The 17,574-nt window shown below is 45.8% G+C and overlaps 1 protein-coding gene across 1 annotated transcript in view; it reads left to right on the top strand.

Annotated features, from left to right (window-relative positions):
* The first annotated feature begins 3,625 nt into the window (after positions 1 to 3,625).
* Positions 3,626 to 17,574, top strand: part of RFX7 (regulatory factor X7) — a 157,534-nt gene continuing 143,585 nt past the window's right edge. The window contains exon 1 of the mRNA XM_089667958.1: positions 3,626 to 4,224. Coding sequence (XP_089524084.1) covers positions 4,064 to 4,224 — 161 coding nt within the window. The 5' untranslated portion in view covers positions 3,626 to 4,063. The remainder of the gene's footprint in view (positions 4,225 to 17,574) is intronic.

Raw genomic sequence — 17,574 nt, 5'->3', positions numbered from 1 at the left:
AGACTGTAGCAATTGTGCATACAGAGATGGACGCGGTCATCCATCTTGCTAAGGTTCCTCCATCTTGTATCATTTTAACTCCCAAATCAGCTTCCCTCCAATTTCCCCTCTCCCTCAGGAATGTGGTCTGTATGATGCCAGAGATAACAGGCACAGTGGGAGAGCTGCATGGTTATAAATCCCACACTAGCTGGTGCTCGGGTGTCTGTTAGCTTCTCAATCTGAGATATCGTAAAACCATAAACCAGTCCTTCACTGAGCTTCAAAGACATTCCAGGTAGCTGTAAAACAGACTCACATTTAAAAATCCCCTTTTCCATATAATTTTATATCTGGAAATATGGAAGACTTACAAGGAAACCAGGCATATATTCAGATTGGTCACTTTAATACAAGTCGGCTGATATATTACTCCCCCTAGCTGAAATCTACAGGAGAGCAGAAAATAATATCTCCTTAACTGTCCCAAGCATGTATGTCATATTTAATATCTAGACGTTCAGCAGATGCTTCTGCATATTAATCTACTAGTGGCAAGGCTGCTATATGCACCGAGGGTAAGTTATGGATCATGATATAAACTGCGAGGGATTTTGGTTCTAGCTTGGGTCTCCGCCTGCAACACCCTCCCCAAATGAGGCGATTGGTTCTCTGCTTCAAGGAGACACCCTGCTGAGTTCCTAGAAAGGCTGTTATGCTTGGAGCAGAGAGTTCAGTTGAGTAGGTCGTGTTGAAGTTGAAGAATCCTCCCTTTTAACATCAGAACCAACTTTGGGAGATAAGGCTCCCTTTTGGCTCAGGAAACTTGATCTGCTTAACCCAGGACTTTTGGCAAGTACTCTCTCTAAACTTCTTTCTGTTATCTCTTTGCTGTTATTGCTCTCTGTATATTTATATATTGGCTACATCTTTTTCTGTAAATATTTTTATTGCACCCTTTGACCTTTTTAGTAATAAATCCTATTATCTGAAAAGTGTTGAACTGTTTCTAAAGCTCTTTAATGCAAACTAAGAATCCCTGTCTCTGAAGAGCGCTACTGTGTGTTTTAAAACGTCTGCATACACCTGTCTGCAGTGACATTGTGTATACAAACGATTATTCAAACATCATAGTGTTATTGCTGATATTGCCGAGTTTCCTCTTTCTCTGTACAAAAAGGTGGTGGTGGCAGTGTGAAGGGTTAATTGCGAAATTAACCTGACCCAGTAACAATCGCTCCCAGGCGGCAGGTACACAGATTGTGGTCCATTAGCTGGAAAATCTTTGTGCAGGGTGCAGCTGGGCGTGGCATTGTTACGCATGTGACAGCGCGGTTTTAGATTGGCTAGTTCTTCGGTCACGAGTTTGGTGAGAAGAGCTAGGTTCTGCGCCGTGACCATCACAAAGATGTCCCAGTATGAGCTCTGACTGCAGAAGACGTCCCAGTATGAGCTCTGACTGCAGAAGACGTCCCAGTATGAGCTCTGACTGCAGAAGACATCCCAGTATGAGCTCTGGCTGGTGAAGACATCCCAGTATAAGCTGTAACTGGTGAAGACGTCCCAGTCTGTGAGTGGACTGTGAGGGAACAGAGTGTGTACTGCTGTTGTTAAGGACATCTCAGTACGAGCTCTGGCTGGCGAAGACGTCCCAGTACGAGCTCTGACTGGTCAAGACGTCCCAGTACGAGCTCTGACTGGTCAAGACGTCCCAGTACGAGCTCTGACTGGAGAAGACGTCCCAGTACGAGCTCTGACTGGAGAAGACATCCCAGTACGAGCTCTGACTGGAGAAGACGTCCCAGTACGAGCTCTGACTGGAGAAGACGTCCCAGTACGAGCTCTGACTGGAGAAGACGTCCCAGTACGAGCTCTGACTGGAGAAGACGTCCCAGTACGAGCTCTGACTGGAGAAGACGTCCCAGTACGAGCTCTGACTGGAGAAGACGTCCCAGTACGAGCTCTGACTGGAGAAGACGTCCCAGTTCGAGCTCTGACTGGAGAAGACGTCCCAGTTCGAGCTCTGACTGGAGAAGACGTCCCAGTTCGAGCTCTGACTGGAGAAGACGTCCCAGTTCGAGCTCTGACTGGAGAAGACGTCCCAGTTCGAGCTCTGACTGGAGAAGACGTCCCAGTTCGAGCTCTGACTGGAGAAGACGTCCCAGTTCGAGCTCTGACTGGAGAAGACGTCCCAGTACGAGCTCTGACTGGAGAAGACGTCCCAGTTCGAGCTCTGACTGGAGAAGACGTCCCAGTACGAGCTCTGACTGGAGAAGACGTCCCAGTTCGAGCTCTGACTGGAGAAGACGTCCCAGTTCGAGCTCTGACTGGAGAAGACGTCCCAGTTCGAGCTCTGACTGGAGAAGACGTCCCAGTTCGAGCTGTGACTGGAGAAGACGTCCCAGTTCGAGCTCTGACTGGAGAAGACGTCCCAGTACGAGCTCTGACTGGAGAAGACGTCCCAGTTCGAGCTCTGACTGGAGAAGACGTCCCAGTTCGAGCTCTGACTGGAGAAGACGTCCCAGTACGAGCTCTGACTGGAGAAGACTTCCCAGTGTGAGCTCTGGCTGGTGAAGACGTCCCACTGTGAGCTGTGGCTAGAGAAGTCCCAGTGTGAGCTCTGACTGAAGACATCCCAGCATGAGCTCTGACAGGTGGGGACATCCCAGTATGAGCTCTGACAGGTGAGGACATCCCAGTATGAGCTCTGACAGGTGAAGACATCCCAGCATGAGCTCTGACAGGTGAGGACATCCCAGCATGACCTCTGACAGGTGAAGACATCCCAGTATGAGCTCTGACTGGTGAAAACATCCCAGCATGAGCTCTGACAGGTGAAGACATCCCAGCATGAGCTCTGACAGGTGAAGTCATCCCAGCATGAGCTCTGACTGGTGAGGACATCCCAGTATGAGCTCTGACTGGTGAGGACATCCCAGTATGAGCTCTGACTGGTGAGGACATCCCAGTATGAGCTCTGACTGGTGAGGACATCCCAGCATGAGCTCTGACTGGTGAGGACATCCCAGCATGAGCTCTGACTGGTGAGGACATCCCAGCATGAGCTCTGACAGGTGAGGACATCCCAGCATGACCTCTGACAGGTGAGGACATCCCAGCATGAGCTCTGACTGGTGAAAACATCCCAGCATGAGCTCTGACTGGTGAAAACATCCCAGCATGAGCTCTGACAGGTGAAGGCATCCCAGCATGAGCTCTGACAGGTGAAGTCATCCCAGTATGAGCTCTGACTGGTGAGGACATCCCAGCATGAGCTCTGACAGGTGAGGACATCCCAGCATGACCTCTGACAGGTGAAGACATCCCAGCATGAGCTCTGACTGGTGAAAACATCCCAGCATGAGCTCTGACTGGTGAAAACATCCCAGCATGAGCTCTGACAGGTGAAGGCATCCCAGCATGAGCTCTGACAGGTGAAGTCATCCCAGTATGAGCTCTGACTGGTGAGGACATCCCAGTATGAGCTGTGACAGGTGAAGGCATCCCAGCATGAGCTCTGACTGGTGAGGACATCCCAGTATGAGCTGTGAGTGGAGCTCAGTGTGCACTGTTGTTGTTGAGGAGGCAGCCTGATGTGTGTGGTAGTTGTTGTCATGTGCAGTGCGCCTGCGCAGTGCCGGGTGCAGCCTCCGCTCCTCTCCAGTGAGCGCCGTGAGGGCTGCAGGCGGCTGCAGTGGGACCAGGTGTTGGATTTAGGCGGAGTGCAGCTGTGAGGGGGGCACATCTGCCTTCTTCCCCACCTTCATGCCCCCTTCTTCAGCTCCCCTTTCCAGCACCCCGCATCCTATGACTAGCAGCTAACCCCCCCCCCCCCCTCGCCCTCTAACCTTACCATGCCCCTCACCCCTATCCACGCGTCCCCACGGCTGTAGCTGCCCTCCCTCCGCCTCTCCTCACGAACTGCGCTCGTCATGTCCCCCCAGCACGGGAAGGCCAGCTACTCGAGGTCGGGGTAAAGGCCTAGCGTGCACAGCTCCTTCCGTCCTCCTGCTTCCACCCCTCCTCCCTCCCCTCTGCTTCTCTCTCTCTCTCACACACACCGAACCCAGCATCAGCAATCATCATGGCAGAGGAGCAGCAGCAGCCACAGACCCCGAAAAAACAGCGGCCTGAGCAGCCCCAGCTACCCCCCTCTGCAGCCCCGGGGAGCCTGCCCGCCTTGGTGACAGGACTGCAAGGGACAGAGGCCAGTGCACTGCAACAGAAGATCAAGAACTCCATCTGGTAAGAGAGCTCCATGCCAGCCTGTCATTCATTCCTCACACAGGTCACCCCCACATCTGGGCTCCCCAACATTGCATCTCACCCCCATTATTCTGCATTGCCTGATGATCACCCCACCACCCCCTTCCTTCCCACCCACCCAAAATGCAGGGCACACAGAGAAGTTGGCTGCCACTGGATGTGTTTTTATGTGTGGAGGAGGGGCAGGTGAGATATTTATTTTGCAGTTGCAGGCAAGAACGACCGCTGCCTGCCTTCATCATCTCCTGCCAGCCTATTGCTGCTGTGGCAGATCATGGAGAACAAGTCACCCCACTCATTGCCAGGCTGATTTCTTGCAGATTGCAGAAGTCACCCCACTATTTTTTTTACTAGATCTTTTTTTTTTTTAAATGTAACTAGATCATATTTAAATTTTTTTAAATAGATCATGATTTTTGAGATCCTTTTTTTAAAATCCTTTTTAATTTTTTATAAATTTTTATTTTTGATAGATTTTTTTAAAAATAGATTATTATTTTTTTATGAATCATTATATTTGTTTTTTTTAATAGATTTTTTTGTTATTTTTTTTTAATAAATCCATTTTTTAATATATTTCTTTTTTTTAATAGGTGTTTGTTTTTTTTTTAGTGGATCTCCTTTTATTTGCAATCCTCCGATTCTGGAAAAAAAAAACCCTGCCAATGGTGAATAATGCGTTCACTGGGTTGTCTCCGCTGGCATGAGATGTTTTTACTAGAATAACAAAGGTGGTCAGATGCGGTCTCATGTGCTGAATGGCTGGCAGATCCCTTTTTTTTTTTTTCCCTTGCATCAGGTCACTAGACTGATGCATTGTGGGAGGAGTGTCTAATACTGATGGATAAAAATCACACCTGTTTTAGAGGTTTTATACACATGTCGTGTACACAGCCCCCCCCCTCCTTTTTAATTCAGCCTCAGGATAAATGAAGTTGCATTTTTGTTGTCTCCCCCTATTATTCTCCCCCTATAATATTGCTGACAGAGCCCGTTTGTTTTGGTATTGTGTCAACAAATCTAAAAAAAAAATGGCTCCTGTAGCCTCTTGTATCCTCATACATGGCTCAGGTTTCCTTATTTATAAACATTTTGATATTTACAGATCTGCCATAATGCTTTTCTCATTGCATGTCTATGAAATCAGGAGATGCTGTTGTAATATTTGATTACAGAAATATATCATATATCTGGGCAGGGTCTATCTTATTGAAGTAATGATCTATTTTTTTTTATTGCAGTAGAAATGAAATTATGCATATGCGTAGTGCAGATCTCGTGCATTGGCTGCAGATGCATGCTGTATGGGATTGTTTTTATGATGCAGTTATTTTTCTATATGTAGAATGGTTTTCCTGCATGGTGTGTTTTTAGCACTGCTACAAGACAGAATGCAGACTATACCAATGGCCTCGAAATTTCAGACCTTTTGAATGTTATTTTAGCTGATCTGCCCATCAGGCTTTCTTCTTGTGTGGACTGAAATGGTTACGGGTGATGTTAGGAGATTAGTAGTGATGGGAGGACTTGATCCCATGACCTTGTAGAATCAAGTGCAAGGCTCTTAACACCAGATCACCCATCCACACCCATTGAATAATTAATAAATGTAATCTGCTTTGGTTGAGTGTCATTTTATTTCTGGTCATGTTATAGGGTAATCCATCATCTTCACCGCGTTAACATAAACATTTGCATATAGTATAATGTTTATTGTGCGACGTGCAGTAGACATCTGTTCGCTCTGTTTTGGTAGCTGGTTTTCAGGAAAACTGTGAATGATTATAGCAGTGTCAAGGTCATATAAGGTACATTAAATGAAGAGCACATGTGCTAACAGCTCTGTGTACCACTAGTCCCATGCACTTTTTATAAAGAATGTGTTTAACACATGCTTCTCACTGAGGCTGTCTGCTGATCAGGCAATCTAATACATTATATACATATATACATTTTTTTTGTTTCTTGATTGACAGTAGGATTTATAACCCCACCAACGTATATGGTTCTAAGCTATTCATTTCTTAAAAATACTCTGCATTGACTTAAAGTGGCTCTAAAGACTCAATGTTTTTTACCTTCATGCATTCTATGCATGAAAGTAAAAAACCTTCTGTGTGCAGCAGTGCACTTGAGACTCAGCTATCCCAGGACTCCCTCTCCTCATTGGCTGAGACAGAAGCAGTAGCCATTGGTTACCACTGCTGTCAGTCACAGCCAGTGAGCCAATGAGGAAACTGGGCAAGCCAAGCCTCAGCTCCATGTTTGTTTGAATGGACACATGGAGCAGCTGGTCCCCCCATAGAAAGCTGCGTGCTGTGGGGGCACCCAACAAGAGGGAGGGCCAGAATTTCCAGCATGGGACCTGAGAAGAGGAGGATCCGGGCTGCTCTGTGCAAAACCACTGCACACAGCAGGTAAGGATGCTTGTTATTTAAAAAAAAAAAAAGCCCTTAGAGTCACTTTAACCGCTTGCCCTATAGCAGAAATACTACTACAGGGAGTCAGGGTTGCGCAAAATCACGTGTGTGTATATATATATATATATATATATATATATATATATGTGTATATGTGATTTTGCATTTCCGGATAGGGCGCACACGTGAGCCCTACCCGCACCGCCATTCGCAGCCTCGACTGTCAATCACTGGGTCCCGGCCGGTGATTACTCACCAGCACCTGGTGATCGCCAAGTATTACTGACGGGGGAGAGAACTGTATGTAAACAATACAGTTCTCTCCCCTGTCTTTTCCAGCACACTGCCTTGTATGGCTCTGCATAGCAGAGCCATACAAAGCAGTGTGCTTACAGTGGAAAGCACAGACACTGCCTCATAGTAAAACACACACAGCACACAATTAACCCTTTGATCGACCCAGATGTTAACTCCTTCCTGCCCAGTGTCATTAGTACTGTGTCAGTGCTTTTTATTAATACTGATCACTGTATTGGTGTCACTGGGGATGTTAGTGACACCAAGTCAGTTCCCCCCAGTGTCAGAATGCCCGCCGCAGTCCCGCTATAAGTTGCTGATCGCCGCCATTACTAGTTATTTTTTTTTTAGACATAGACATGTAGCAGAATACATTTTGCCATAAATGTATGAAGAAATTTGATTTTTAAAATTTTTTGCTTAACACGGTTAATAGCAAAAAGTAAAAAATATAGTTTTTTTTCCTCAAATTTGTAGGTCTTTTGCTTTTTTATAGCACAAAAAATAAACGCAGAGGCAATCAAATACCACCGAAAGAAAGCTCTATTTGTGGGAAAAGAAGGATGTCAATTTCATTTGGGAGCAGTGTTGCATGACCGTGCAATTGTCAATCAAAGTAACGCAGCACCGTAACACAAAAAATGGCCTAGTCAGGAAGGGGGATAAATCCTCGGGAGGGCAAATGGTTAAAGCTAACCTTCACCTCAAGACAATATGGGTGTATCTGGCTCCAGCCCCCTCCCTCTACCACAATTGGATACTTTTTTAGTGCTTTCTTATTTTTAATTATTTATTCTGGTGTTGCAGAACAGCAGTTACCCCTTTTTTTTGCCTAGGTCAGAATGATGGTGCGCCCTCGTGGACAGATGTGCTGGAGGTCTCTGCTGGGCTTTGAGACCCTACAGAGTCTTTCGACACATCTGCACACATGCAGGTTTCCATGTGTAGTGTTGTAAGCCCTGGTTCACATATATGTGGTGCGGGAAACGCAGTGAATCTGTTCATGCGATCTGCCATCAGTATCAGTGTTAAATTAATGACACCCCAAAGAATCTCAAGTGATTTGAATAGAAATGCGGTGCAATTCTTATCCAAATCACATGCGGTGTCCTGCACTGCACATGTGTGAACCCAGGCTAAAGGATGAGCACAAGTTGAAGCAGATGCACCATGGGGATCTCCCTGGTCCCAAAGGCCAGGGTGAGCCTGTCGGTATATCTGTGCATGCTCCATACTATCAATAATGTTGCTGCCAGTGAAGGGGGCGGAGCAACAGTCAAGGGGACTGACACACTGTGTGTATAGATATGTGTTTGTTTGTTTTTGTTTTTTTACAACCCTGGAATTAAAAAAGATTTTTTGAGCCTTTGTACCATGTGATGTACATGACATGCCTATGGCTTTGAAGGCCCACCAAATAATTGTTTAATGTGACACAAACAATAAGGCGAAAAAAGTATATATAAATCATCTGTTCCACCCCCCACCCCCAAAAAAGTAAACGCCTTGTAGAGCCACCATTTGCTGCAATTACAGCTGCGAGTCTCTTAGGACATATCCTCTACCATCTAGTTACTCTGATTTTATCCATTCTTTCTTGGCAAACTGCTCCAGCTCATTCCAGTTAGATGGGTTTTGTTGGTGTACAGCAATTTTCAAGCTACGCCACAGATTCTCGATTAGATTGAGGTCTGGGTTTTGACTAGGCCATTCCAAGACATTTACTGTAAAGTAGGCCACAGATTATGTGTTTCTTTTTTTTTTTTCTTTCCTGGGTGGAAGGAAAGAAAATCGCTCAATTCTCCATCAGCACAGTGTTGCCAGCAGAACAAAATAGTCAGTGCTGGCAGTGATGTCATGAAAAAAAAAAGGCAGGTTGGTTGTACCCAAGTCAATTAATCGACTTGGGTACAACCAGCCAACCCATAGATGGATCGAATCTCGGTTGTTCCCTGGCCAGCTTTAGGCTACATTTACTCCTGCGTTTCTGGCAGCAGTGAGCAGATGCAAGGAAATCAGCAGGGAGTCCTGGTGATTAGCTGTGTGAGGCAGTGCAATTGAAAGCAATAGGAGGCTGTTGGCTCCCGCAGCTAATTGCAGCTGCTTGTATGTAATCGCTATGCGGCAATTACCTGCGAATAATCGGCCTTGGGCCAGTGTACCCTTAGCAGTATGATTTTGTTTTGCTGGAAGGTGAACATCCACCCTAGTCTCAAATCTAACTGAAACAGGTTTACTTTAAGAATTTCCAAATATTTGGTGATATTCAACTTTCCTTCATTCCTGACCATTTCTATGATCCCTACCAGTGAGAAGCATCCCCATAGCATGCTGCCACCACTATGCTTCACTGTGGGAATGGTGTTCTCAGAATGTTGGGTTTGCACAATACATGAAGGCCAAAAAGTTCAATTTTGTCCCATTCGACCAGAGAACCTTCTTCCGTGTGTTTGGAGTTTTTCACACATGCTGTTTGTCAAACTCAGAATGTATAGTCTTTTTTTTTTTTTTTTCTCTTTCTTTAACCACCTCCCGCCCGCCATATAGTAATATGACGGGCGCAAGGTGGTTGTCTCGTTCTGCATGGACGTCATATGATGTCCTCCCATTCTCACTGCGCATGCGCGGCTCAGGGAGCACGCAGCGCGGCGATCGGCGGTGCGCTGTGTCCCTCCGACACAGTGGATCACCTATCACGGAAAGAGCTGAAGATGTTGGCTCGGTCATGTGATCAGCTGTGTCCAATCACAGCTGATCACATGTAAACAGGGAAATGCCGGTTATCGGCATTTCTCTCCTCTCAAGCTGTCATGCTGACAGCTTGAGAGGAGAGCCGGTAATCAGCTTTCCGAGGAGGGGACATGTGCACTGATCATCAGGGCACTGATGATCAGTGTGCCCTGATGATCAGTGTAGCCCCAGCAGTGCCACCTGTCAGTGTCCATCAGTGCCTTATATCAGTGCTCATCAGTGCCTTGTGCCAGTGTTCATCAGTACCACATCAATGCCACATCTCAGTGCCTACCAGTGCACATCAATGCCACATATCAGTGCCCATCTGAGCTGCCAGTCAGTGTCACCCATCAGTGCCAGTCAGTACCACTTATCAATGCCAATCAGTGCCACCTATCAGTGCCAGTCAGTGCTGCTTATCAGTGCTGCCTGTCAGTGCCGCCTAACAGTGCCAGTCAGTGCTGCCTATCAGTGCCATGTATCAGTGCTGCCTTTCAGTGCCCATCAGTGATGCCTGTCAATGCCCATCAGTGCCACCTACCAGTGCCTCCTCATAAGTGCCCATCAGTGCCACCTATTAGTGTCCATCAGTGCAGCCTCATTAGCGCATATCAGTGAAGGAGAAAAATTACTTATTTACAAAATTTTATAACAAAAACTAAGAAAAAACATTTTTTTTCTAAATTTTCAGTGGTTTTTGGTTTGTTTAAGAAAAAATAAAAAACCCAGAGATGATTAAATTTCACCAAAATAAAGCTCTATCTGTCACAAAAAAATGATAAAAATTTCATATGGGTACAGTGTTCTTTGACCGTGCAATTGTCATTCAAAGTGCGACAGTGCTGAAAGCTGGAAATTGGCCTGGGCAGGAAGGGGGTATAAGTGCCCTGTAGGCTAGTGGTTAAGCAGTGGCTTTTTTTTTTTGGCCACTCATCCACAAAGCCCCGTCTCTGTGCAGTGTACAGCTTAAAGTGATTCTAAAGAGAAAATTGTTTTCTTTTAAAATAGCAAACATGTCATACTTACCTGCTCTGTGTAATGGTTTTGCACAGAGCAGCCCCGATTTTCCTATTATTTCCTCCCCCGCCGGTGCTCCTGGCCCACACTGCCCACCCCCCATCAACAGATATTCCTATCTCTGCTGTGAATCTTCGCAGCTCCCTTAGTGTTTGTCAGGTTTGTAGTGGTGCCCTATTCTTTCCATTCTGCTATAATTTATTTAATGGTGTTCCATAGGATTTAATAATAGGGTGCCAAAAATGTGCTGTGTGGGAATGCGCAAAAAATGCACCTTCTGGGGTGAACGAGGCCTTGAGGTATGACACTGGCCATATACACAACAGTTTTCTAGAAATATTAGTCCTTTTCAGACACAAAAAAATATAAGGATGAAGGCGCTCTCCCAACATTGGTGTCATATAATTATATATATTGTTGTTTGCAAGTTTCCAGTCTTTTTACTAGTGCTAAGTGGTTGGTATTACTATGTTACCCTGTGTTTGGCAGACATGAGGTCTGGTGTACACAATCGAGCAACAAGGAATTCCTGATTGCTAAGTTACAAGATCTGGTTTGACCTGAATGAACTACTTAATGGTACCCAGTCAAGGGCCTGATTCACACTGCATATTGTCACAATAATCATGGCTATCCTGACTCTGCCATCCTCTTTTGTCTCAATGTGTTTTTGAAACCCAACCATTGCGTTGCATTTCTCAGTGCAGGTTTGTGGTTTCTTTTTCTTTCTTTTTTTTTAGTGCAGCACTAGTTGTCATAATAATGTGAATGCTTTTATTTAACTGACAAGTTTAATGACTAGTCACACTTTGGCTCATGTAAGAGTTTTGTTCTGTTGATTATTCTCTGATCTGAAGGACTCTCTATGTTCTTAAAGCCCAACGCTGGCCAAAGTAACCAATAATCAGCTTCCAGGTTTTATTACTAAAGCTTAAAGTGGTTGAAGAGGCTCAAGGTTTTTTACCTTCATGCTTTCTATGCATGAAGATAAACAAAACCTGTGTGCAGCATCACCCCCAGCCCTCTCTAATACTCACCCAAGCCCCCTCTCAACCCAGTGGTGTGCACTGGAGTCTTGGCTATCTTGGGACTCCCTCTTCTCATTGGCTGAGACAGAAGCGGGAGCCAGTGGCTCCCACTGCTGTCAGTCACAGTCAGTGAGCCAATGAGAAGAGAGAGGGGCTGAGCCGCAGCTCCGTGTGTGAATGGACAAACGGAGCAGCAGGTGCCCCCATAGCAAGCTGGGAGGCAGGGGCCTGGAGAGCATGCGTGGGACCTAAGAAGAGGAGGATCCAGGCTGCTCTGTGCAAAACCACTGCACACAGCAGGTAAGTACAGGGGTGTGGAAATAAAAAAAACAAAACAAAAAACTACTTATCCAAAGGACTAAATCGGGCTCCCAATCTACTTGTCCTGATAAAATTTTTTTTTAACCAAAACCTTAATTAAGGCTGACCATCCCTTCACTCAGCATTCACACCTCTGACCATACCTATAGAGGTGTCCTGCTGAGAGTGGGGATGGTCAGAGGTGGCGTGCGGAAGGTCAGAGGTGACGTGCGGAGCGTGGGGATGGTCAGAGGTGACGTGCGGAGCGTGGGGATGGTCAGAGGTGATGTGCGGAGCGTGGGGATGGTCAGAGGTGACGTGCGGAGCGTGGGGATGGTCAGAGGTGACGTGCGGAGCGTGGGGATGGTCAGAGGTGACGTGCGGAGCGTGGGGATGGTCAGAGGTGACGTGCGGAGCGTGGGGATGGTCAGAGGGGACGTGCGGAGCGTGGGGATGGTCAGAGGTGACGTGCGGAGCGTGGGGATGGTCAGAGGTGACGTGCGGAGCGTGGGGATGACCAGAGGTGGCGTGCGGAGCGTGCGGATGGCCAGAGGTGGCGTGCGGATGGCCAGAGGTGGCGTGCGGAGCGTTGGGATGGCCAGAGGTGGCGTGCGGAGCGTTGGGATGGCCAGAGGTGGCGTGCGGAGCGTGGGGATGGCCAGAGGTGGCGTAGGGATGGCCAGAGGTGGCGAGCGGAGCGTGCTGATGGCCAGAGGTGGCGTGGGGACGGCCAGAGGTGGCGTGGGGACGGCCAGAGGTGGCGAGCGGAGCGTGGGGACGGCCAGAGGTGGCGAGCGGAGCGTGGGGACGGCCAGAGGTGGCGAGCGGAGCGTGGGGACGGCCAGAGGTGGCGAGCGGAGCGTGGGGACGGCCAGAGGTGGCGAGCGGAGCGTGGGGGCGGCCAGAGGTGGCGAGCGGAGCGTGCGGACGGCCAGAGGTGGCGTGCGGATGGCCAGAGGTGGATTATCCCTACGTTCAGCAATCACAAAGTACAATGCAGTATGTGGATGTGGCAGGTGGAGTAGATAATTAGTAATAGTACAGAGTTTAACTGCTTTTGTACCGGGCACTTTCACCCCTTCCTGCCCAGGCTAATTTTCAGCTTTCAGTGCTGTCACACTTTGAATGATAATGCAACACTGTACTCATATGAACTTTTTATCATTTTTTTTTTTTTTTTTGAGACAGAGCTTTCTTTTGGTGGTATTTAATCACCTCTGTGTTTTTTATTTTTTGCTAAACAAACCAAAAAAACCTGAAAATTTTTGGGAAAAAAAAAGTTTTTTCTTAGTTTCTGTTATAAAATTTAGTAAATGAGTATTTTTTCTCCTTCACTGGTGTGCGCTGAGACTGCAGTGATGGGCACTGATAGCCTGCACTGATGAGGAGGCACAGGTAGGTGGCACTGATAGGCATTGACAGGCATCACTGGTGGGCACTGAAAGGCAGCAGATAGGTGGCACTGACGGGCACTGATAGGCAGCGCTGACTGACACTGATAGTTGGCACTAAAAGGCAGCTCAGATGGGCACTGATATGTGGCATTGATGTGCACTGGTAGGAATGATATGGGGCATTGATGGGCACTGACAGGTGGCACTGATGGGGCTACACTGATCATCAGTGTAGATATCCCCTCTGAAGAATGCCAATTACTGGCTCTCTTCTCAGCTTGACAGCTTGTGAGGAGAGAAATGCTGATAACCAGCATTTCCTTATTTACATGCGATCAGCTGTGATTGGACACAGCTGATCACGTGACAGAGCCGATGTCAATGGCACTTTCCGCTGATCTGCTGTGTCCCAGGGAAGCAGCATACCACTGACAGCCACACTGCGCGCCCCCGGGCGGTTAGAGTTGGAGGACGTCATATGATGTCCTCCCAGAACGAGAGAACCTCCACCCATCCGTCATTTCCTTATATGGCGGGCGGAAGGCGGTTAATGTGTGTTGCCATTGATATATCCTCTATGGTGGTCTGGGTCTTGAGACCGCCCGCTGCGTGTGTGTTCTGCAGCAGAGTGTATGAAGACGGAGAGATACAAATTGAGGTGAGGGGTGCGGTTAGGGCGGTTTGTCACTGTGTCCAAGAAGGAGGAGGAGAGTAAGAGAAGTGTGGGAGTGGCCAAAACTGAATGGGGCTGCCGAGTGGAGTGGATGGGCTGAGGGAGCCTCCGAGCTAGTGAGAGGCCGGCGGAGAGGGGACTGCCTACCCCGGACAGCAGCATGGATGAGTGGAGAGCCTGCTAACTCTGGTATAGCATGAAGAACTGTTCGTGCTTCACTGGTGTCCGCTCCGCAAAAAAAAAAAAAGTAAACCCTGCTGCTTACCCGGAGCAGGGCTAAATGTGAATACAAACCACCTGTCCGATGTCTGGAACTGCATGTCCGGGTGTTGGGCGATAGGAATTGCACATCCCTGAAGTATAGACATGTTTGTTATTTTTTCCTAACAACAAATAAGCCTTTAGAATCACTTTAACCACTTGTCCTCCTGACAATTTACCCTCCTTCCTGACAAGGCCTCTTTTTGCTATACAGCGCTGCACTATTTCAACTTGTAATTGCGCAGTCATGCAATGCTATACCAAAACAAAATTTATGTCCTTTTATTCCACACAAATAGAGCTTTCTTTCAGTGGTATTTTATCACCTGTGCACTTTTTATTTTTCACACTATAAACAAAAAAAGACCGAAAAGTTTGCAAAAAACCCAATATTTTTTCTTTTGGCTGTAAAAAATATATAGTAAACTCTAAGTTAGTCATAAATTTAGGCCAAAATATATTCTGCTACATGCCTTTTGGTACAAAAAAAAAATTAAGTGTATATTGATTGTTTTGTGTGAAAGTTATAGCGTCTACGAACTATGGTATAGCTACTGCAATTTAGGCCATTTTTTTGCTATACAGCGCTGAAGTCACAAATTTGTCACTTAAATGATATATTATTCACACAACCCATGGGTATATGTGGAATTACACCCCAAAATACATTCTGCTACTTCTACCGAGTATGGGGATATCACATGTGTGAGACTTTTTGGGAGCCTAGCCACATACAGGAGCCTGAAATCCAATGACCACTTTGAAAGCCTGAAGGTGCGTAACTTCCTCATTACACTTCCGCAATACCTATCACAGTTTCGGAGGCCCTGAAATGCCAGGATAGCACCAAACCCCCCCAAATGACCCCTTTCTGGAAAGTAGACACCCCAAGGAATTTAAAAAGAGGCATGGTGAGTATTTTGCAGATCTAATTTTTTCTCACAAGGTTTTAAAATATAAAAAAAGAAAAGAAAAAATATGTTTGTTTTCTTTCTTCATTTTTCAAAAACTTGTGGCAACAAACGAGATCTGCAAAATACCATGCTTCTTATCAAACTCCTTGGGGTGTCTATTTTCCAAAAAGGGGTCATTTTGGGGGGTTTGGTGCTATCCTGGCATTTCAGGGCCTCCAAAACTGTGATAGGTAGTCAGGAAGTGTAATGAGGAAGTAAAGCCCTTTAAAAGCCTGAAGGTGTTTATTGGATTTTCTGGTCCTGTACTTGGCTAGACTGCCCGAACGTCTTACATGTGGTACCCCCATACTCGGGAGATGTAGCAGAATGTATTTTGGGGAGTAATTCTGCATATACCCATGGCTTGTGTGAGCAATAAATCGTTTGACAATTTTGTGTAAAAAAAAAACAAAAAAAAAAACAAAACAAAAAATAGTTTTTTTTTTGTCATTTTCCAAAAACTGTGGTAAAAAAATAAATTGTTCTATAGTTATATAGCAAATAGTTTGGGGTGTCTACTTTCCAAAAAGGGGTCATTTTGGGGGTGGGGGCATTTTATGCCCAGCATTAGAAGTTTTTGCCACACATCACTCTTCTAACCACCTGAAGACCAAGCCTTTTCTGACACGTTTTGTTCACATGAAAAAAAATCAGATTTTTTTGCTAGGAAACTACTTTAAACCCCCAAACTTTATTATACATTATATATATTTTTATAGTAGACACCCTAGTGAATAAAATGGTGGGTGCTGCAATTTTTTATGTCATATAGCACTCGCGCAGCGATTTTTTTCAAACACAACTGTTTCGAAAAAAATACACTTTTTTGCTTTTAATGCACAAAAACACAATATATTGGCCAATTATATGGTAACCTATAAAAGATGATGGCATGCCGAGTAAATAGATACCAAACATGACATTCTTTAAAACAAACTACATACATTTTTAATATCCATAGGCAACGATTTAAAAGCCGTTACAAGCTACCATTTTAGATATACAGAGGAGGTCTAGTGTTAGAATTATTGCCCTTGATCTGACGTTCACGGCAATACCTCACATGCATGGTGCAACTGCTGTTTACATACCGGCACAGGGCCAAGGCTTGTGCACACAGGTGTGCGTGTATGGGAGGGGCGAGTTTTTTTTTTTGTTTTGTTTTTTTTTCTCTTATACTGTACCTTTCATTTTTTTTTTTTTGTTATTTTGATTTTTTTTTATTTTCTTATACTGTACCTTTCATGGTTTTCTTTTTTTTTTATCACTTTTAATCCTATCACAGGGAATAAAAATATCCCCTATAAGTTCATTGGGCATTGTCATATATTCTTTTTTGAGAAATCTAGGGTCTATCAGATTCTAGATATCTCCTCTGCCCTTACATTATCTAATCTCACCAAGATCGGTATGATCAGATGCTTTCCCAATTTACAAATGGTGCTCTTTATATCCTGCGAAACTGAAGTGATGCAATGTTCGTAGCTTCCGATTTCGTAGACTATAGAGGTGATTGGCACCATTCTGGTCTCCAATCAGCTCTATGGTCAGCTGGCAGAAACACTGGCTGCATTCTTAGGTTCCCCCGATGGCGCGGGACTGCCCGAGAAGGCCATGGAAGGCAGTGGAGGAGGAGGGGCATCATCTCCCACTGTTTGTAAAAGTGATCCTGCAGCTAATTAGCCACTAGGATTGCTTATACATGAAAAGCCTATCGCCGGCTGAAAAAACGATACCAGGATGATGCCTGTAGCTGCTCAAAAAAAGTCCAAAAACACCAGTTTGCAGCAATTTGCCGCGTTTTTCAGCATTAGAGCGTTTTTACAGCTAAAAACTCCACTAGAAACCCACTATTTCTGGGTTTTTCCAGCCTAAAAACGCCCTTGCCAGAAAATGCCGATTACTATGTGTGCATGGACACATGGGATAACATGCTGGGAGGTTTACTGGCTGTAGAAAAGAACATCAAAAGCCAAAAACAGCCGCTGTAAAAACATCCAGTGTGCATGAGGACTCACTGACCACAATACCACCACCCCTCTCAAAAGCTATGAAACCGTAAACTAATATGACAACACAGACAGATGAGTGAGGAGCACATTGAGGTGAGGTCTAGAAGGAATTTTCAGACAAGGTGAGGTAAAAAGACTCCTCTACTAATTAAAAAATGTCAAAAGAAAATATAAGGCTCCTTCCACATGGGGTGGACTTTACATGGAGTCCACTTGCACGAAAAATAAAGGTATTACCGCT

Source organism: Staurois parvus, unplaced genomic scaffold (assembly GCF_062004578.1).
Source record: "Staurois parvus isolate SC_StPar_1 unplaced genomic scaffold, SC_StPar_1.0 ptg000054l, whole genome shotgun sequence".
Taxonomy (NCBI): domain Eukaryota; kingdom Metazoa; phylum Chordata; class Amphibia; order Anura; family Ranidae; genus Staurois; species Staurois parvus.
This window is presented reverse-complemented; position numbering and strand designations above follow the sequence as displayed.